The 22,103-nt window shown below is 44.7% G+C and overlaps 2 protein-coding genes across 4 annotated transcripts in view; both read left to right on the top strand.

The window, feature by feature from the left end:
- LOC115466338 (butyrophilin subfamily 1 member A1-like) overlaps positions 1–22,103 on the top strand; it is a 1,244,786-nt gene that overhangs the window by 497,015 nt on the left and 725,668 nt on the right. The gene's annotated exons all lie outside the window — the stretch shown is intronic.
- Positions 1–22,103, top strand: part of LOC115466339 (butyrophilin subfamily 1 member A1-like) — a 384,019-nt gene that overhangs the window by 146,185 nt on the left and 215,731 nt on the right. For 2 of the 3 annotated variants that reach the window (XM_030197521.1, XM_030197520.1), the window contains one exon: positions 16,421–17,185. The exons of the other annotated variant lie outside the window; for it this stretch is intronic. In XM_030197521.1, the coding sequence (XP_030053381.1) occupies positions 16,421–16,965 (545 nt within the window). In that variant the 3' untranslated portion in view covers positions 16,966–17,185. Of the gene's footprint in view, positions 1–16,420; positions 17,186–22,103 lie in introns of those variants that run through there. 3 annotated transcript variants of the gene reach the window in all.

Raw genomic sequence — 22,103 nt, 5'->3', positions numbered from 1 at the left:
ACAGCCTTGAACATAAGCTCTGCCATACTAGGACAGACCAAGGGTCCATCAAGTCCAGCATCCTGTTTCCAACAGTGGCCAATCCAGGTCACAAGAACCTGGGAAGATACTAAAACAGCAATACAGGTTTTATGCTGCTTATCCTAGAAATAAGCAGTGGATTTCCCTAGTCCATTGTAATCATGATTTATGGACTTTTCTTTTAGAAAATTATCCAAACCTTTTTTAAACCCTGTTAAGCTAACTGTTTTTTCCACAATCTCTGGCAACTAATTCCAGAGTTTAATTAAGTAGAGAGATGTGGTAGCCTTGTTAGTCCACTTTTAAAGGTAATCAATAGAAGTAGAATAAAATATAACAAAGAAAAAAAATAAGATGATACCTTTTTATTGGACTAACTTAATACATATTTTGATTAGAAGGTAGCCCTTCTTCGTCGGATCAGACGAAGATAGGCTACCTTCAAAAGCTAATCAAAAAATGTATTAAGTTAGTCCAATAAAAAAGGTATCATCTTATTTTCTTTTCTTTGTTTTATTTTATTCTATTCCAGACTTTATATATTGAGTGAATAAATATCTTTTCCAGGGCTTGTTTTAAATGTACTACTTAGCAGCTTCATTGCGTGCCCCTAGTCCTAGTATTTTTGGAAAGAGTAAACAAGCAATTCATGTCTACCTATTCCACTCCACTCAGTATTTTATAGACCTCTTGTTGTATCGTCTCTCCTCTAAGCTGAAGATCCCTAGCCTCTTTAGCCTTTCCTCATAGGGAAGTTGTCTCATCCCCTTTATCATTTTTGTCGCCCTTCTCTCTAATGTTTCTAATTTTGCGATAAATATTTTGAGATGTGGTGACCAGAACTGCACACAGTATTCAATGTCAGGTCGCACCATGGAGCAACATAATATGTTCATTTTTGTTTTCCATTCCTTTCCTAATAATTCCTAACATTCTATTTACTTTCGTAGCCGCCGCTGCATACTGAGCAGAGGGTTTCAACGTATCATCAATGATGACACATAGATCCTTTTCCTAGGTAGTGACTCCTAATGTGGAACCTTGCTTCACGTATCTATAGTTTGGGTTCCTCTTTCCCACATGCATCGTTTTGCATTTGCTCACATAAAACATCTTCTGCCATTTGGATGCCCCGTCTCCCCGTCTCGTACGGTCCTCTTGCAATTTTGCACAATCCTCTTGTGATTTTACAACTTTGAATAACTTTGTGTCTTCAGCAAATATAATGACCTCACTAGTTATTCTCATCTCTAGATCACTTATAAATACGTTAAAAGCAATGGTCCCAGCACAATCCCATGGGGAGCTCCATTGTCCATTGAGGATACTGATCATTTAACCCTACTCTGTTTTCTACCTTTTAACCAGTTTTTAATCCACAATAGAACATTACCTCCTATCCCATGACTTTCCAATTTCCTCTGGAGTCTTTCATGAGGTACTTTGTCAAATTCCTTTTTTTTTTTTTTTAATTTTATTACATTTGTACCCCGCTCTTTCCCACTCATGGCAGGCTCAGTGCGGCTTACATGGGGCAATGGAGGGTTAAGTGACTTGCCCAGAGTCCAGGTACACAATATCGACCAGCTCACCTTTATCCACATATTTGTTCACCCCTTCAAAGAAATGTAATAGATTGGTGAGGCAAGGTTCCCCTTCACTAAATTCATGTTGGCTTTGTCTCATTAATCCATGCTTTCAAATATGCTCTGTCATTTTGTTCTTTATAATAGTCTCTACCATTTTGCCCAGCACCAACATCAGGCTTACCGGTCTATAATTTCCTGGATTACCTCTGGAACCCTTTTAAAAAATCGGCGTTACATTGGCCACTCTCCAATCTTCCAGTACCATGCTTGATTTTAAAGATAAATTACATATTATTAACAATAGTTCAGCAAGTTCATTTTTCAATTCTATCACTACTCTGGGATAAATACCATCCGGTCTTGGTGATTTGCTACTCTTCAATTTTGTGCCATTACAATTACATCCTCCTGGTTTATAAAGATTTCATTCAGTTTCTCTGACTCGTCAGCTTTGAGTACCATTTCTGGCACCGGTATCTCTCCCAAATCTTCCTCGGTGAAGACCGAAGCAAAGAATTCATTTAATCTCTGCGCTATGGCTTTGTCTTCCCTGAGTGCCCCTGTTATCCCTCAGACATCTAGCGGTCCAACCGATTCGTTTGCAAGATTCTTGCTTTCAATATATCTAAAAAAAATTTTACTGTGTGTTTTTGCCTTCAATGCAATCTTTTTTTCAAAGTCCCTCTTTGCCTTCCTTATAAGTGCTTTGCATTTGACTTGCCATTCCTTATGCTGTTTCCTATTATTTTCAGTCGGATACTTCTTCAATTTTCTGAAGGATTTTCTTTTAGCTCTAATAACTTCCTTCACCTCACTTTTTAACCATGCCGGCTGTTGTTTGGTCTCCTTCCTCCTTTTTTACTACGTGGAATATTTTTGGCCAAAATGATTTTCGTTTATTCCTCCCTAATCCTAAACAGGCCATCCTTGAATCAACTAGGCATTGTGCATTTTATTTCACTGCTCCCTTCCATTGGAACTCCCTCCCTTGCGATATCAGAGCTGAATCCTCCTTTAAAAAATTTTAATTAGCCATATATACTTGGCTATTCCACCAGACCTATAATACTCCATAAGAAGTTTGCTGGTGAAGATCCAGTTCTCCCTTCCCTTTTATTTGCTATTCCCTGTTTCCTTCCTGTGTTGTAAATTGTTCCGTCCCCAGCTTCGTGGAATGCTTGTGTATACTTTCCTGTCGAGAGATTCCTGACCCCACTTTTGCGAAGAGGGATCACATCTGGTCGTCTCCCATCTCATGAAACCTGTCTCATCTCCAGAGATCTATAAAATGAATCCTTAAGAAGTCCCACCAGAATTTCTCTGAGTTCTCCATACAAAGAAAAACCCATCTGCTTTAAATAAAGTGTCTGGCAGTGGAAGGGGTGTGTACTGTTCCTGAGGTGATAATCACAATTTGAATATTTTTTGTATGATGAGTTGTAAAGAGGATAGATCTCCATTGTTTGGTAATATGGAGTCTGTGAAACAGAACTGGAGAGGCAGGGTTTATATTGAGATTTTGTTCAGTCCTGCAGAGATTTCACTCTCACACAGAAGAATTTGTTGAATGATGCTACCAATTATGGTGGTTTTACCTGGTAGCTGTAAATGGCTGGAGTGGAGAGGGTTTCTTATGTAAAAGAATATATGTGGGGAATTGCATTAACTTGCTCTCTATATTATTTAAGGAAGTGTGCTCAGAACATAAGGACCAGATTTTTACTAACAATGTTTATTTACGATACAGGTAATACAATGTAAGAAGGCAGTTTTTAGGGATTTTACACAAGTGAAATGTGCCACAAGATAAATATTGTTAGTCTGAATTATTAATTAGGCTAGATTAAGAATAACTCACTGTGATTGGGGCTCAGATTAATTCTTTCTGCTGCTGGCTGAAGTGGTGAGACAGCTCTTTTCTCTGTAGTTAGATGGTCTTTGATTGAGGCTCAGATGTATTCTTTCTGCTGCTGGCTGGAGTGTGAAGGAGGTTTTATGGTGATCCTTGCTGGAAAAGATGTCTACTTGTTGCAGAGTTGTTGCTGGAGCCTGGCCTAGTTTACAGAGATTCAGTAAAGGTCTAGAGCGGTAAAGGAAAATAAAGATGGCAGACTGAGAGGGTTCTGTTTTTTCATAATTTCCAGTTGGGCCATAGGCATCAGGTGGGGGGTATTTGATCCAATGAAAACTTAGGGATAGCTGAAAACTGGTTATATCTGGGTTTTGAGATGGATTAAGGTAGCTGGTCACCTGTTTAAATTACATCATAAGGGTTCCTGGTTGGCCATCTGCTGTGGTATACACCTATACTTGACAAGATTTAAAAAGTCATTGTCTGTGAATTTCATGTAGATGGGCTTTCTTTTGTCAGATTAGGTGGTCGTGGTCTGGTAGTTTCAAGTAGATGTGATGTCTTTGTTAACTCCAGTCTCTGTGATTGCTGTCAGTATACAGATTCTGTTCTTTGGAGAATGGTGGTGATTACTTTTCATTATCTTCCTAGCCAACCTTTGTTACACTGGTAGTCCTCTTAATAGTCTTTTTGTTTCAGACTACCATTGGTTTTCAGGGGGAGGGTAGAGCCAGGTCTGTTTTCTGAGCAAGTAACTTTCAAAGAACTGCCAAATATTTTTATATATATGTGATTTCAGCAAAATCAGTATAACTCTGAAATTCATCATATCATGCTACACCTAGAGTGCTATGATATCTTATATTGCTAATTAAAAAGTGTAGGAGAAGGTGATGAGGAAGTGACATCACTGCACGATATGGCAGTCTAGCTCCTTCAGTCTTGACCAGCCACGCTAATATATGGCTTTATCCAACTCCATTGGCTTTTCTTTTGAACTTTAACAGAGTTGGCCTCCAGATCTCTGAGGACTATGAGTAAATCCACTTCCTCATAGAAAAAGAACACTGATCACTCGCCGAGATGAGCGGGAGGTAAGGCCTCTGGGCGCCATGGGTCACCGGTGCGGCTCTCCCCTTCTGACTCAGACTCCGCATTATCACTAGCAGAGTTGCAGCTGCCTCCCTCGAAAATGGGTATCTCTAGTGAGCTGCGGCAACTTCTATCCAGGATATGAGCAGATATAAGAACCTCTAAGGAGGAAATTTTGGACTGCATAGCTACATTAAGCACGGACCTCCACAAGCTGGAGGGGAGAGTAGAGGATAGCTACTACTCAATTACCTCCCCTTGTTCCTTCTCACCCAGTACTTCCTTCACCCTTAATTATCTTGTCTGTATTATTTTTAGATTGTAAGCTCTATTGAGCAGGGACTCTCTCTATGTCAGATGTTCAGTGCTGCGTGCGTCTGGTAGCGCTATACAAATGTTAATAATAATAATATCGAACTGAAGTTAGATGAGCATGCAGATTTGATTTCGACCCAAACCTCCAGTATTCAAGAACTGGGGAGGCAGTATGCTGAGTTATCTTATAAGTTGGACGACCTGGAAAATAGGGGTCATCGGAAAAACCTCAGGTTTCTAAGTGTACCAGAAGGTGGGCGAACTGAGGATGTCCCGGCCATAATTTGCCTCCTCTCTGCTAGTCTGGAATCTGAACCGTGCTCACCCCCGATTGAAATTGAAAGAGCTCACCGATCCTTGGGTCAGCGTGCAGATAACAAGCCACGAGATATAACTGTACGTTTTGTTAAATTTGCAGATAGCTTATACTTTCCCGTGCTCGACAGACCCCTAATTTGGAGTACAATGATTCTCGGATTGCTGTTTCCAGGATCTCTCACAATTCACGCTGCAGCAACGGAGGCTGATGAAGCCAGATTTGACTATCTTAACTAAAGAACAGATTCAGTATAGATGGGGATTTGCAGGGTAAACATCATTTGGTGCAGTCTCTGGTGGGTGCCTGGAAGCTTCTACACGCAGCAGGACTGGTTGTGTCCACCACCCACCCGACCATGCTAGCTCCCACAACAAAAGCCAAACTTCAGTGCTGGCAGAGGGTTTCTGCATCCCTAAGAAGAATGTGGAGAAAGGTGCAGCAATGGTGGTGGAGCAATGACTTGGTTCTTATATGTGGACAGGACTGTTTATGTCCCCAGTATAATGGAATGACTCATGTGGGGAGGAGGAAACTTCCCTTTCACAACCTGATGGTTGGGTGTGCCAGTGTGTGTATGTAGACGGGTATTTGCCCGTTAGTGAATGGGTTTGAGTCAGGTTGAATTGTGTAGTATGGGAGTGGAATGGAATAAGCTTTGGACTTGGGATGTGTATGTTGCGGGGGGGGGGCGGCATTTGGGGGGGCCGACCTCTACAATTAGTTGTGTGAGTGCGTGGTACTTTGTACGGGGTTGCATGGTGAGATAGTACGTAGGGGGGCAATGGGTGGGTGTTAATTAGTTTGTGTATGGGGAATGGCGTGTGGGGGTGAGGATGTATGTGGGTGGGTTTGCCTGGGGTGTAGTGGGTCAGTTTCTCAATATCCCATTCAGGGGGTTTTTATACCTGCTGTCTGGTGTACCTTGAGTGGGTGGGTTGGGGAGGGTTATGGGTATGGTCTTGGGATCTGTCCTTGGACCCCTTCTTTTTTCAATCTACACCCCTGGGCTCACTGATCTCATCTCATGGTTTCCAATATCATCTTTATGCTGACGACACCCAGCTTTATCTCTCCACACCAGACATCACTGCGGAAACGCAGGCCAAAGTATCGGCCTGCTTATCCAGCATTGCTGCCTGGATGTCCAACCGCCACCTGAAACTGAACATGTCCAAGACCGAGCTCATTGTCTTTCCACCCAAACCCACTTCTCCTCTCCCTCCACTCTCTCTCTCAGTCGATAACACCCTCATCCTCCCCGTCTCATCTGCCCGCAACCTCGGAGTCATCTTCGACTCCTCCCTCTCCTTCTCTGTGCATATCCAGCAGACAGCCAAGACCTGTCGCTTCTTTCTCTATAACATCAGCAAAATTCGCCCTTTCCTCTCTGAGCACACCACCCGAACTCTCATCCACTCTCTCATTACCTCTCGCCTTGACTACTGCAACCTACTCCTCACTGGCCTCCCACTTAACCATCCATCCCCTCTTCAATCCGTTCAGAACTCTGCTGCCCGTCTTATCTTCTGCCTAGACCAATATGCTCATATCACCCCTCTCCTCAAGTCACTTCACTGGCTTCTGATCAGGTACCGCATACAGTTCAAGCTTCTCTTACTAACCTACAAATGCACTCAATCTGCAGCCCCTCACTACCTCTCTACCCTCATCTCCCCTTACGCTCCTACCCGTAACCTCCGCTCACAGGACAAATCCCTCCTCTCAGTACCCTTCTTCACCACCTCCAACTCCAGACTCCGCCCTTTCTGCCTCGCCTCACCCTATGCGTGGAATAAACTCCCTGAGCCCATACGCCAAGCCACCTCCCTACCCATCTTCAAATCCTTGCTCAAAGCTCACCTCTTAAATGTCGCTTTCGGCACCTAACCATTGTACCTCTATCCAGGAAATCTAGACTGCCTCAATCTTGATTGACTGCACTTTTTGTCCTTTAGATTGTAAGCTCCTTTGAGCAGGGACTGTCCTTCTTTGTTAATTGTACAGCGCTGCGCAACCCTGGTAGCGCTTTATAAATGTTAAATAGTAGTAGTAGTGGTAGTGGTAGTGTGTGTGTGTGGGGGGGGGGGGGGAGTTCTTCTGCTTCATTACTTATTGGAGTCCTAGAAGTTCCAACATGGTCTGGGGAGGAAATAATTGGATTTATATGTATTGCTTATACTTGGACTTAGCATCAGGAGATAAGTGCTGATTTGAAAGTCTTGTCCTATAATGTAAAAGGCTTAAATATGCCTCAGAAACGTCAAAAGCTTTTTAGAGAATTGATACACTTTAAACCATATATTGTATTTTTGCAGGAAACACACCTTCACCGTGTCCACAAAAGGCTCCTCTCTCATCCTTGCTACCCCACTGCTTGCTTTGCCTCACCTGTTGATTCTTCTAAGAATTGCGGGGTGGCTATATTGATACATTCGTCTCTGCCAGTTCAGGTTGTTAAGATTAAACGGGACCCAGGTGTAGGGTTACCATATGGCTCCAGAAAAAGGAGGACAGATTGAGCCAGTCTGGGTTTTACTTCCATTGATTTCAATGGAAGCAAAACCCGGGCTGGATCAATGTGTCCTCCTTTTTCTGGAGCCATATGGTAACCTTACCCAGGTGGGTGTTTCCTATTTTTACATATTACTATTGATGGGGTGGATGTCACCTTGGCTTTCATATATGCACCCAATGATCACCAGGGTGTTTTCTATGCCCGTTTGCTTGAGAGGCTCTGGCCCCATTTCTTCGAGACACCTTAGTGATGGGCGGTAATTTTAACGCCACGCTAAACCCTGATCTTGATCGTTCCTGTGGGTCTCCTGGTGTAGATTTTAAGATATACTCTGCCCTGAGCTCCCTCATACATTCTCTGGGATCTTTGGACGTTTGGCGTCTCTCTCACCTGCAGACTATTTTTACTATTCCCCTGTACACGACTCCTACACACGCATTAATAATATCTTTCTGGACTCTAGATTGGTTGAAGGGGGTCCGGACGCTGGTATTGGTAATATCAGTATATCAGATCATGCACTGGTTTGGGTCTCACTATCTTCTTTTATGAAGGAAAAAGACAGGCGATAGACTCTCAACACTCGCTTGTTGCAGGAGGCGGAGGTGGTGGGAGGCTACAGAGCAATGGTAAAAGAGTATTTGGAACATAATATTGATTCAGGCCCTCCTTTGAATGTAGTTTGGGACGCCATGAAGGCCGTGGCTCGGGGATATTTTTTACAACTGGCCAGCAGGCGTGCCCATCTCCAAAGGATGCAACTCGCTAGCTATCTAGATAAAATTCAACGTTTGGAGGCTGATCACAAGGCCAGGGGGTCCCCTGAATCCATTCAGGAATTACGTGCCGTTAGGCTCCAACTAGACGCCATTTACTCAGAGCAATTAAGTTTGGTGCAGGAACAGCAGAAAGCGTGTTCTTATGAATTTATTAACAAACCGGGACGAACCCTTGCCCTTAGATTGCGCAAACAAAGGGTTGACCGCACAATTGTGCATATCCGGGACGGTAAGGTCAATGCTCTGAACACATCCTCTCAGATACGCCTGCGCTTCCAAACTTTCTATCAATCATACTTGCAGGAGATTCAGCCCACTCAAGAGGTTATTTCGGAATACCTAGCTTTCTGCAACCTGCCTTCACTATCCCCTGTACAACAAGCTGATCTGGACAGGCCGGTCACTTCATTGGAGATTCAAAAGGTTATTAAAGGTCTCCCTGCCCAGAAGTCACCTGGGTTAGACAGCTTTCCTAACAAATTTTACAAGACATTTGCCCCAGAGTTGGCCCCTCTTCTTGCTGATTTACTCAATCAAGTCCGAACCAGGGCAATCTTGCCACATTCTATGATGGAGGCCTGGATTGCGGTAGTTCCAAAACCAGATAAAGACCGCACTGAATGTGCCTCTTACTGCTCCATCTCCATTCTTAATGCAGATGTTAAGATCCTAGCAAAGGTACTCGCAAATCGCCTTGCAATTGTTTTTGCCATCTCTTATACACCCCGACCATTTGGAGTTTGTAACTCATCGTCAAGCCATGGATAACATTAGAAGAGCCGTAGATCTGTTATATTTATCTAGACATGCCCAGATCCCTATGTGCCTTTTTAGTCTTGATGCAGAGAAGGCTTTCAACAGGCTCCATTGGCCATTTATGTATCGGGTTTTGGAACACTTTAGGGTAGGCCCTTCTCTTTGTGGCTGGATTCAGGCCTTTTATAACTCTCCTAAATCTTATGTTAGAATAAATGGGGGAAACTCTGCTGTGTTCTCCTTGTTTAGAGGTACTCATCAGGGGTGCCCTCTATCTCCAAAGCTCTTTGCGATTGGTTATGGAACCTTTCGCGTTGAAAGTGCACTTGAATCCTGATATCTCAGGTATCCACTTTGCAAATCAAAATCATAAGCTGGCCTTTTTTGTGGACGATGTACTGATGTTTATTACTCGACCATTAACTTCACTTCCTAAATTTTTGCAGGTTATTAATGAGTACTTAGCTGTATCTGGTTTTAAAATCAACATGAATAAATCGGAGGCCTTGAATGCTACCTTACCTAAGCAGCTATTGGACTCATTGCAGGCCTCCTTTCCCTTCTGTTGGGCCACAGGGCTATCTGGGGGTACTCCTGACCTCACGCTTCTCTGATTTATTCTCAGCGAGCTATACGGGCCTGCTTATAGCTATCATTGGAGATCTTGATCATTGGGGAAGACCTAGCCCTCTCCTGGTTTGGCCATATAACTACAGTGAAGATGAATATCCTTCCCCGCTTACTCGACTTGTCTCAAGTTCTTCCCTTGAAGATGTCCAGGGGGTTTCTCTCTAAGCTACAAGATCATGTTATACGTGTTATTTTGTCGGGTAGGCTTCCGCGTTTACCTAGATCTTTCCTGTACCAAGACAAGAGGCAGGGGGGGGGGGGCTTGGGGATCCCCAAACTTTACTAGTATTACACAGCAGCTCGAGCGCATGCAGCTTTAGAATGGTACCAGGCACAGCCCTACAAAATCTGGGTACACTTGGAACAGTTTTCATTAGGCCCCAGGCCACTGGGTGCTCTTATGTGGCTCCCAAGTAAACATAGACATCTTGGGGAGGGGCTGTGGCCTTTGATTTACACCACCTTTCATTATTGGGATAGTCTGTTTCTTAGTCAGGCCTGCATCTTGTTACATCTTTCACCCATAGCCTTCAATGCTCTTTTCCCCCTTGACAATGGTCAGAGGATCTTTGCCTGCTGGTATTCTGAGGGTCAGAGGACTTGGGGACAATTTTTCAACGAGGATTCCATTCTAACTTTTCCCTCTTTACAGGAGGAATTTCCTTTTGTGTCAAAAGATAGGTATGCTTACCTTCAGATATCCCATTTTCTTTCCTCTGCTACTATTCGCTCTGCAATTCTACGAGAAGAGTCCTTTTTGGAGGACCTGTGTGAGGACTCCAAGTCCATGAGAGGCTTGATCACCTGTTTGTATAAACACTTGTGTTTACAATCTCCAACATACACATTGCATAGACAGAATTGGCGTACAAGCTGGGCTTGGAGTTAGGAGAGGATGAGTAGGGGGTATTGGAAAGGGCACTGGCGAAGGTGTCTCTTTATGTACCTTTTAAAGAGAATGCTGTAAAAGTATTGTTTCGTTGGTACCTAACACCTGCTCGCCTTTGACGCATTTACCCGGGCTTTTCGGGTATGTGTTGGAGGAGTTGTGGATAAATTGGTACAATGAGCCACATGTGGTGGGCTTGTGTTAAAATTCGTGCTTTTTGGAAAGCAGTTGAATATAGATTACAGAGGTGGTTGGGACACCCCATCCCTTGGTCGCCAATTTTTTTCCTTTTTCCCAAGAAGGTCCCAGGGTTAAAATCTCCTCAAGCTACTTTGGTGTGAGACGTCATGTGTGCTGCTTGAGTGCTCACAGCAGCACACTAGAAGCAACAATCTGTCCCTCCACTGGTGAAGTGGCTCAATAAGCTGTGGTACCTTTGTGAAATGGAGCGCTTAATAGCAGAGCATAGACATCAGATACATAAATGGGAAGTCATCTGGGCGCCTTTTACTTCTCACTGTTCTGCTTGAAATTTCCTTGCTCGGACTGTGTTGGACTATACCTGGGCGGGGGTTTGCACCTTCTGGGTTTGTGAAGAGGGGGGAGGGCCTAGGAGGTAGTAGTTGAGGGTTAACTTTTCTTATTATGTAAAGTCTTTAAATAGTTTTGAAGTTCTATATGGTAACTTTTTTGCCTGGTTGGGGCTAGAGGGAACCCTGTTTTGACCTTGTATTGTTACCCATATTTCTCGCATATGCTTAACTTGGCAGACTCTTTTGTTACACATGGTTGCTCGTTTCTGTTTTTCCTCTGTGCCAGAACTGTTAATAAAGACTTCATACAAATAAAAATAAAAGTGTAGGAGAAGGTGGGTTTGATGTGGTAGTGGCTATGATGTACAAAAATGTCACTTAAATCCCCCCCTCCATTCCTAGGTTGTTTACCTGTTGCCACCCCAAATATTTCTGCCTAGAGAAACCACTGGTGCTGATATGGGAACACTCATACATGTCCTGAGGAGTCTCAAAGGCTTCTCTGAGCTGGAGGAGAGCACCCGCACACTGTTTCCATCAATGACATCACCATGATGTCTGCCCACATCTCCCCTGTTCATCTGTGGAGAAAATGTCATACAAAGCTAAAAATGTGTTCTTCAATAAGTTGATATTATTGTATAATGGAGATGCCAATGTTTAGTGATGTTTAATAGTCTGATCACATCAGCTGTAGAAGGACACATCCCATGAGGTCTGTAGTGCAGTCTCTGCAAAATTACCAAGTGATAAAAATTAGATTTAATAATTGAAGTACTGAATTTCAGACATACTGATTTTGATAAAATGGGGGAATACTTGAAGAAGAAGCTGTTGGTGTGGGAAGGCGTAGGTGAAGTGGAAAAACAGTGGTCCAAGCTAAAGGCTGCTATAAATATGGCAACTAATCTTTTTGTGAGGAAAGTAAACAAAAACAAGAGAAGCAGGAAGCCTATAAGGTTCTCCAAACAAGTAGCTGAAAAAATAAGAGCAAAAGAGGCTTTGTTCAAGAAATACAAAAGAATGCAACGAGAGGATCACGGAAAAGATTATCGGATTAAACTGAAAGAAGTGAAGAGGGAAATACAGCTAGCAAAAGTGCGAGCGGAAGAAAAAATGGCTAAAGATGTAAAGAGAGGTGACAAGACTTTTTTCAGATATATTGGAGAAAGGAGAAGAGATAGGAATGGAATTGCGAGACTGAAAGGTTATGAGAATGGCTATGTGGAGAATGATGAAGATAAAGCGAATGTGCTTAACAATTATTTCTCTTTGGTGTTTGTGGAGGAAAATCCTGGAGAAAGACTGTGGTTGGCTGCCGAGGGAACACCTGGGAATGGAGTGGATACTGCGCCGTTTACGGAAGAAAGATTTTATAAACAGCTGGAGAACCTGAAGGTGAACAAAGCTATGGGGCCGGATGGGATACCTCCCAGGATACTGAAGGAGCTCAGAGAGGTCCTGGTGGGACCTCTTAAAGATTTATTTAATAGATCTTTAGAGAAGGGAGATTGGAGACGAGCGGATGTGGTCCCTCTTCACAAACGTGGAGACAGGGAAGAAATGGGAAACTACAGACCGGTAAGTCTGACGTCAGTGGTAGGAAATATAATGGAGTCGCTGCTGAAGGAAAGGATAGTTAACTTTCTAGAAACCGATGGGTTACAGGACCCGAGGCAATATGGCTTTACCAAAGGAAAATCCTGCCAAACGAATTTTATTGACTTTTTTGACTGGGTGACCAAAGAACTGGATGAGGGACATGCGCTAGATGTAATCTACTTGGACTTCAGCAAAGCCTTTGATACGGTCTCCCACAGAAGACTTGTGAATAAGCTGAAAGGGTTGAACTTAAGACAGAAAGTGGTGAACTGGATAAGAAACTGGTTGACCGACAGTTGGCAGAGAGTGGTGGTAAATGGAATCCGCTCAGAGGAAAGGAAGGTGAGCAGTGGAGTTCCTCAGGGGTCGGTGTTGGGGCCTATTCTGTTTAAAATATTTATGGGAGATATTGCTGAAGGGTTGGAAGGAAAGGTGTGCCTTTTTGCGGATGACACGAAAATAGCCAATAGAGTGGATACCCTGGAGGGAGTGGAAACGATGAGAAAGTTAGAAGAATGGTCGAGGGTCTAGCAGTTCTTCAGAACTGGTTTTAAATCACGATGATTAAGTGTCACTACGAGGGCTCTACCGTTCATCTTTATCACACCATAAGCCTTATGGATCTGAGATAAGTGGACAATAATATCAGTTCCCGTATTTTATAAGTTACAGCATTTAATTAGGGTGGAGAAGGGAGGTAGGCATGTGCTGTGATGTTTTCCAGTTGATTTGTTACCGTGACAAATGAGATTAGCACAACAACAAATACTGAGCACTGCAAAATAAAAATATTAAAAAATTATATAACATACATATTTTGCTGAGATAATGTGTAATTAATTCTGGTAGTTCTTGAATATCTAGTTAAAATGTAATGCCAAGAAGTGTAGAGTGATGCACTTGGGGTGCAGAAACCCAAAAGACAGATACCAGATAGGAGGGGAGAGATTAGTAAGCTCAGCTCAGGAGAGAGACCTTGGGGTGTTGGTGTCAGAGGATCTGAAGGTGAAGAAACAATGCGACAAGGCGACGGCCGTGGCCAGAAGGATGCTAGGCTGCATAGTGAGGGACATAACCAGCAGAAGAAAGGAGATGTTGATGCCCCTCTACAAGTTGTTAGTGAGGCCCCACTTGGAGTATTGTGTTCAGTTTTGGAGGCCATATCTTGCTAAAGATGTAAAAAGACTGGAAGCGGTGCAAAGAAATGCTACGAAAATGGTATGGGATTTGCGTTGCAAACCATACGAGGAGAGACTTGCTGACCTGAACATGAATACCTTGGAGGAAAGGAGAAGCAGAGGTGATATGATACAGACGTTCAAATATTTGAAAGGTATTAATCCGCAAATTAACTTTTTCCGGAGATAGGAAGGTGGTAGAACTAGAGGACATGAATTGAGATTGAAGGGGGGCAGAGTCAGGACTAATGTCAGGAAGTATTTTTTCACGGAGAGGGTGGTGGATATGTGGAATGCCCTCCCACAGGAGGTGGTGGAGATGAAAATGGTAATGGAATTCAAACATGCGTGGGATAAACACAAAGGAATCCTGTTTAGAAGGAATGGTTCCTTGGAATCTTAGCGGAGATTGAGCGGCGACGCCGGAAATTGGAAGCAAAACAGGAGCTGGACAGACATCTACAGTCTACGCCCTGATTGTGACTGAATAGATAGAGATGGGCTGGAGTGTAAATTTTAAGGGGCTTCAATGTTAGCTTCAGACCTTAGTACAAAAACAGTACTGAGCAGACATCTACGGTCTGTGCCCTGAGAAAGGCAAGGACAAATCAAACTTGGGTATACATATAAAGTATCACATACCATGTAAAATGAGTTTATCTTATTGGGCAGACTGTATGGATTGTACAGGTCTTTATCTGCCATCATTTACTATGTATATACTAGCCGTTGAGCCCGTAAAAACGGGCTAGTATAGGAAGGGGGGTTTCAAAGGCCCCTTCCCCTCGCCGTTGCAAGGCCCCCCCCCCCCCCCCCCCGCCGAGCTCACCACTGCCCCTCCCCCTCTGAGGTCGCCGCTACGGCCCCCCCCTCGGAGTCGCCGCCACCCCTCCACCCGGGCCGGGCCCTCGCTTCGCTATTGAACAGCGCTGGAACGCAGCACACAGCTCAGCTCAGCTCCCGTCGGCCTTCCTTCTTCTCTGCCTGTGTCCCGCCCTTGTGTGACATAACGTCGGCGAGGGCGGGACACAGGCAGGGAAGGAAGGCCAACGGGAGCTCAGCTGAGCTGTGTGCTGCGTTCTGGCGCTGTTCAATAGCGAAGCGAGGGCCCGGACCGGGTGGAGTGTGGGTGGCGGCGGTGACTCCGGGTGGGGGACCGGTGGCGGCGACCTTGGGGGGGGGGAGCGGTAGTGACGGCGGTTCCCTCCCTCTCTCCCTCCCCCTGCGCAGGTTCCCTCTCTGTGCCGCCACCGTCATCACGTATTGACGCGGGGGCGGGACAGAGAGGGAAGTCTCTACTGCGCATTTGCGAGTCGGTCACTCGCCATTTATATGTTTGATGTTACTATGAAGTGAGATGATCTGAGCTGGCAGTCACAGAACAGTGAGACATGACACAGTCAGTCTCATTACAGAGCTCAGAGGACAGGAAATGTGTCATATGGCAAATGACACGCAGGTGGCACCTTAAAGAAAAATTAATTTAAAACATGGTCTTTCAAAGACTGGGGTCCACTTTGTCACATGCACGTCCTTGAAAGTTAAGTCTAAACAGTAATGAGTTTATTGAGGACAGGGTTGCCAGGTGGAAAATTTTTTTCTAGCCCAATCCAGCCCAAAAACCAGCCCAAAACCCGCCCAAACACAAACCCCGCCCCTGACACCCCCACCCCCGCGTCATCACCCCCGCCCCCGCCGTCATCGGCCCCGCCGTCACCGGCCCCGCCTCCCACGTCACCAGCCCCGCCTCCCCCGTCATCGGCCCCGCCTTCCACGTCATCGGCCCGCCCAAAACGTCACTAACCCCGCCCAAAAAACGTCACTAACCCCGCCCCCCCGCGGCCGAAAAAGGCAAAAAGCTGCCTAAAAAAACGCACAGAAACCCAAAAAGCCGCCCAAAAAACCGCAACCTGCCTCGGGCAAAAATTTCCCGCGGCGGGTCGCGGAAAACCGCCCAATTGGGCGGTAAAACCGCCCACCTGGCAACACTGATTGAGGACTCCACCAGACTATGGGGTCCAGGGGCGTAGTGAGCTGCTGAACTACTGCACTGTGCTATGGGAACATGAGGGACCAATGAGGAGACTTGTTTTATGCAGCCTGTCAGTGAGTCAGCCAATTAGAATCTTTATTTCATCCATTTGCTCAGTAGAGGAGCCCCATAGGGTAAAATTAAAGATGCTAACCAATAACATTGTTTTTCTGTAAGTTTGTCAGTGAATGATAACCAATAACGGAGTGTCTCTCATTGAATATGTGAACCTACCAATGAGAGCAGAGGTGGGTATGTGAAGAGCCAATGAGAAATCTCTGCACATGTTTATTAATGTTTCTCCTCCCTTCCCTGCAGTGAATGTGACTCTGGATCCTGAAACTGCTCATCCTAAGCTCATCCTGACTGAGGATTTGAAAAGTGTCAGACTTGGAGACACGAGACAGAAGCTGCCGGACAGTCCCCAGAGATTTGATCCTGTTGCCAGTGTCCTGGGGCGTGAGAGCTTCACCTCGGGGAGACATTACTGGGAGGTGGAGGTGGGAGACAAGACTGACTGGGATTTGGGGGTTTGTAAAGATTCTGTGAACAGGAAGGGGAAGATCATAAATACACCTGAGAATGGATACTGGACAGTGATACTGAGAGATGGAGATAAATACAAAGTCTGCACCTCCTCCTGGACCCTGCTCTCCCTGAGTGTGAGACCCCGGGCAGTGGGGATTTTCCTGGACTACGAGGCAGGAAAGGTCTCATTTTACAATGCAGATAATAAATCTCATCTCTTCACCTTCACCAACACCTTCACTGAGAAACTCCGGCCTTTCTTCAGTCCTTGTCTCAATAAAGCAGGTACAAATGCGGGGGCTCTGAGAATCCGCCCAGTACCAAACTGGGAATGAGTGAGCCAGACTCAGGGGTCTGATATATAATCTGGGAGTTGATTTTTGAGATCTGGATAAGAAGAATCAGAGAGTGTTACTTGTGAGCTGTGCTGTTCAGGTTCACTGTATACAATCTGTGATCTGATTTTCCAAACTTAGACTAACCTTGTAAAGAAAATGTACTGTTGAAACAATAAGTGGAGGAAAAATTAATAATGACAATAAAATCATTTTAGAATACTCAAAAGAAAATGAATGACATTTCATTAGCAGCTGGAGAGGTGGGATTAGAGCTTGTGAATATGAGGAAGGGGCTCAGTGACACTGTGAGAGACACAGATGTGGGACTAGAGCCAATGAATGTCAGGAGGGGTCTAAGTGACAACAGTGAGAGTGACAGAGATCAGTTTAATGCCTGTGAATGTGAAGAGGGGTCTCAGTAACACAGTGAGAGTGACAGAGATGAATTAGAGCCTGTGAATGTGAGGAGGTGTTTCAGTAATACAGTGAGAGTCAGAGGTGGGATCAGAGCCTGTGAATGTGAGTAGGGGTCTCAGTAACAGTGAGAGTGACAGTTCGGTTTAAAGCCTCTGAATATGAGGAAGAGTCTCAGTGACAGAGTGGCAGTGGTTGGTTTAATGCCTGTGAATATGAGTAGGGGTCTCAGTAATACAGTGAGAGATGTGGAATCAGAGCCTGTGAATGTGAGGAGGGGTCTCAGTAACACACTGAGTGTGAGAGGTGGGATTAGAGTCTGAATGTGAGGAGGGGTTGAAATAACACAGTGAGAGTGATAGAGATGGGATCATTGTCAGTGAATGTGAGGAGGGGTCTAAGTGACACAATGAGAGTTAAAGTCTGTGGATGTCAGGAGGTGGCTCATTGAGAATGTAAGACTTACAGAGGTCTGCTTAAAGCCTATGAATGTGAAGCGGGGTCTCGGTGAAGGTGAGAGTGACAGAAGTTGGTTTAACTCCTGTGAATGTGAGCAGGGGTCTCAGTAACAGAGTGAGAGGTGGGATCAGAGCCTGTGAATGTGAGGAGGGGTCTCAGAAACAGTGAGAGGTGGGATCAGAGCCTGTGAATGTGAGGAGGGGTCTCTAGCACAGTGAGAGTGAGAGGTGGGATTAGAGCCTGTGAATGTGAGGAGGGGTCTTATTAACAGTGAGAGTGATAACAGGTGGGACTAGAGCCAGTGAATGTCAGGAGGGGTCTAATTGACACAGTGAGAGTGACAGAGATCATTTAATGCCTGTGAATATGAGGAGGGGTCTCGGTGACACAGTGATAGTGACAGAGGTGGGATTAGAGCCTGAGACTGTGAGGAGGAGTCTCATTGATACAGTCACAGAGATGGAATCAGAGTCTGTGAATGTAGAAACCCCTACAGTGATGATATTCATGAAATACAATTTTCTCCCAACTAGTTTCTGGAGCACAGCAGTGAATCTCGGCTCAAATCACAATTCTTATCAGGATGAGTTCTTTATTATTCTGGGTTAGTCATGTGCCAGCAAAGTAGCAGAGACAAATTCCAAGCCTGCAGCCGACCTTAATATGCAGCTGTGTGAGTGCATTCAGGAATTTCTCCCAAATGTTTTCTCTGCCACATAAGGCAAGACTTGTATTTTTATACATTTTATCGTTTTGATGTTAGTAACCTCAATTTGGTCTCTTCCAGCTTCAGTGCTTTGTTTAGACAATATTTATAACAATACTAATGTAATTAAGCATATGTTCTTGACTAGGCTTCATCCATCATTCTGTAATTCTCATTTTACTCTCTACTCTGATAAAACAACTGATGGTATGATCTGAGGTTCCCATTCCCCTTCCCTGTGCTCTTGAATACAAGTAAAGTTCATTTTCCTATTCCATAAGTTGATGAGGCATCTGGAAGCTCTAAAGCCTAATTCCTCCTCCTGTTGGCCCTGGATTCACAGAATTCATTTTCCCAGACCACAGCAGAGCCTTCTTGTCTCCTAAGAAAAACATGGTCTTGTGGCCTTGGACATTAGGGGGCTCAAGACCTCACTCCCAGTGCCCAGATCTCCCGTATCCACATCCTCTGAGGACAGGGAAATATCTACTGTACCTGAATATCTTGAACAACTACTGGAAAGACATGAGCAAAGTACAAGTAAAGAAAGAAATAGCAAGAAGCAGCACTTCTCAACACTTTGGGTTTTGCTCCAAAAATTAAGTTTATTGAGGTACTTGGTAAAACAAAAACATGGAGAGTCTTCTGGTAACATTCGGAGCAGAACAAATATTCTAGAAGGTCACAGAAAACCACAATTCATGTGCAAAGAGGCTGCTGACCATCAGGGGTTTTCAACCCAGTCCTCACGGCTCACCCAGCCAGTTGGGTTTTCAGGATCTTCCCATTAAATTCAATGGGGATATCCTGAAAACTCTGGCTGGGTGTGTGCCTTGAGGACTTGGTTGAATACCTCTGATCTACTGGGATAATGAGCAGATTGTGTATTCACAATAACCCTGGGGTCAATTTTCAAAAGCCGTTATCACTAGAACAGCAGCCATTATACAGACAAGCGCCCTGTCTGTGAATTTTCAGTACACTGTCTGAATGGTACAGGAGAAAATTCTTACAGACTGTCCCAGTGCTGTCCGGATAGTGTCAGGCCAGAGCACAGGCGTCCACCTAACTCTATGGATAGTAAGAAATACTCAGCTGCTGTCTGAATAACCATGAGTTTTAATTACAGGATAATAAAAAGGCTAATTTAAACCACATAGTCAGTGGCTGAATATTGTCGTTATCCTTAGAGATGGTGGTGGTCTTGGCTTCACACATAAATTTGGTGCCACTTGCACAGTCTTTGAATATTGACCTGTCAGAAGCCCTGTTTATGCAGCCCTTAATCACATAAGCTCCACCTACATCCACACACACTTTGTTCAGCTAATGTTATATGTCACGCTAGTTCTGTATGTGTATTATTTCTTAACTTTTGCATGCTTGAGGGATTGAGCACAATACAATCTTAGACTTTTTCTGGCATTAAATTGAAAGGGAGATTATATATCTGACCTCTGACATAGCCTTCTGGTCCCGCGAACAGGAAGTTGCATCAGAGGGAAGGCTTGGGCTGGCACAAGCAGGGGGAATGTGTTGCTTCTCGCTGCCAATGAAGAAGTAAAGAATTTAAAGGTGCCAGGGGGGTCAGGGAAGTGGTATTAAGTGATCCTCTGCAGTCTCCTGGAGGAACAGATACCAAGAGTCTGCAGCTGGCGGTGCTGCTGCTGGATGGGCCTGTCACTACTCCACTGGTAATTTATGGAAGACTAAATGGTATATACACATCTATGGCACTTAGATGTGCACACATGCCAGCTGTCTGGCTAGTGTAAATTCTTGAGCCTAAGTGCATGCGCATGTATATTTTTTAATTTTTATTTTATTTGTTACATTTGTACCCCACATTTTCCCACCTATTTGCAGGCTCAATGTGGCTTACATAGCACCGTAAGGCGTTAGTCGCCTTCAATGAAAAAAAAAACCAAAAACAAAGTGATGTTATTATCAAAGAGGTTCGTGTGTTACAGTTACGTTATGAGAATCGATATACCGGGTTATGCTGGTATTCTCTAAAAGAAACTAAGCAACGACTTTCTTTTGTAGGTTAGGCACCTATCAGGTACTTTCTGTGCATCTATATATAGGCACACTGTTATAGAATTATCCCAGTGTATTACATAACATATAGTGCATAATATATTATACTGATACAGTTTAGAACTTACTGCCAACCCAGAATTATATTAGTTAACCCAGTGACTTAGAATCAGATACAGAAGCACCCCAGTTGTGAAGACTTGTGATAATCACACACTGCAGGACTGATATATGAAATAATAATATTAACCAGGGCGGGAGATGGCATCCAAACAGAAGAGCATCCGGAAGGAAGAGATATTAAAACAGGAATGACAAGAGCCATTAAATGCCCATGAGATGGTGCTATTAGTCATCAAAAGACAGATTTATCAAGGGAAATGTTTCTGTTTCAGTGTAAGAAAAAGATAAAGGCAGTGCCGTAGCGAGGGCGGCTGACACCCGGGGCTGGTCGCCACTGCGTACCCCCCCCGGCCCCCCCCCCGGGTGCAGCACAGCGCCCCCCCTTGGCGCGCACCCCCCCTTCTGGTGCGCACCCTCCCCCGAGCGCATTTTTAATTGATTTAAAAGCGAGAGGCGGGCGGGAGGGCCGATCCGCCCCCCAGTCCATGTCGCTGGGAGATGCGTCGGCTCCATTGGTTCCTTGCTCTCTCTGCCCCGGAACAGGAAGTAACCTGTTCCGGGGCAGAGAGAGCAAGGAACCAACGGAGCGGACACCCCCCAGTGGCGTGCACCCGGGGCAGACTGCCCCACCGCCCCCCCTTCCTACATCACTGGTTAAAGATGAGCCCAGGAATGTACCAAAAAACCTTTGGAGTATTTTACATTTTTGCTTAGGTTTTAGGCAGCATATAAATGTGCCAATAAAAATAAATACAAATATTTTCACTGTTTTTCCCACAGTTCTTCCACCACAGGAGAATGAGACACAGAGTTTGTACTTCCCTCTCTGCAGAACCAGATCATTCTTTAGCTCCAAAATATCGGGTAGTTTTCCCAGCACTTCCTGCACCCTATTTCCTTCTCTTTTCTTCAGCAGTAAATGGCACCCAAACTTAGGATCCACACTAAGCTGTTTTTTTTAGAATACTGCCTTAGGGGACCTTTTACAAAGGTGAGGTAGGCTCTACATGTCTGCCAAAATGAGACTACCACCAGTCTAGCGGTCCCTCCTGGCGGTAATTTCTGATTTTTTGCATGCCCATACCACCGGGACAAATTATTTTTTAATTTCCTACCGTGTGCGGTGTTTGCAGCCTGGTTAATCTGCAGTTCGCATGCGCCAACCGGTCACTGCACTTGTAGCGCGTAAGCCCTTACCGCAAGATCAATGGGTGGCATTAGGGGCTCAGGCTGTAAATAGGCCCTGTTTTCAAGATGTGGTAAAAACTGGCCCGGTGCACGCCAAGAGCACATGCCCACACTACCGCAGGCCACTTTTTTGCTGTGGATTAGTAAACAGACCCCTTAGTGTGTACATTTTGTGCCTCACTATGGGGGCCTGCTAATCACTAAA

Source organism: Microcaecilia unicolor, chromosome 3 (assembly GCF_901765095.1).
Source record: "Microcaecilia unicolor chromosome 3, aMicUni1.1, whole genome shotgun sequence".
Lineage (NCBI taxonomy): Eukaryota > Metazoa > Chordata > Amphibia > Gymnophiona > Siphonopidae > Microcaecilia > Microcaecilia unicolor.
The sequence above is the reverse complement of the archived record's forward strand: the minus strand, read 5'-3'. Positions and strand labels throughout refer to the sequence as shown.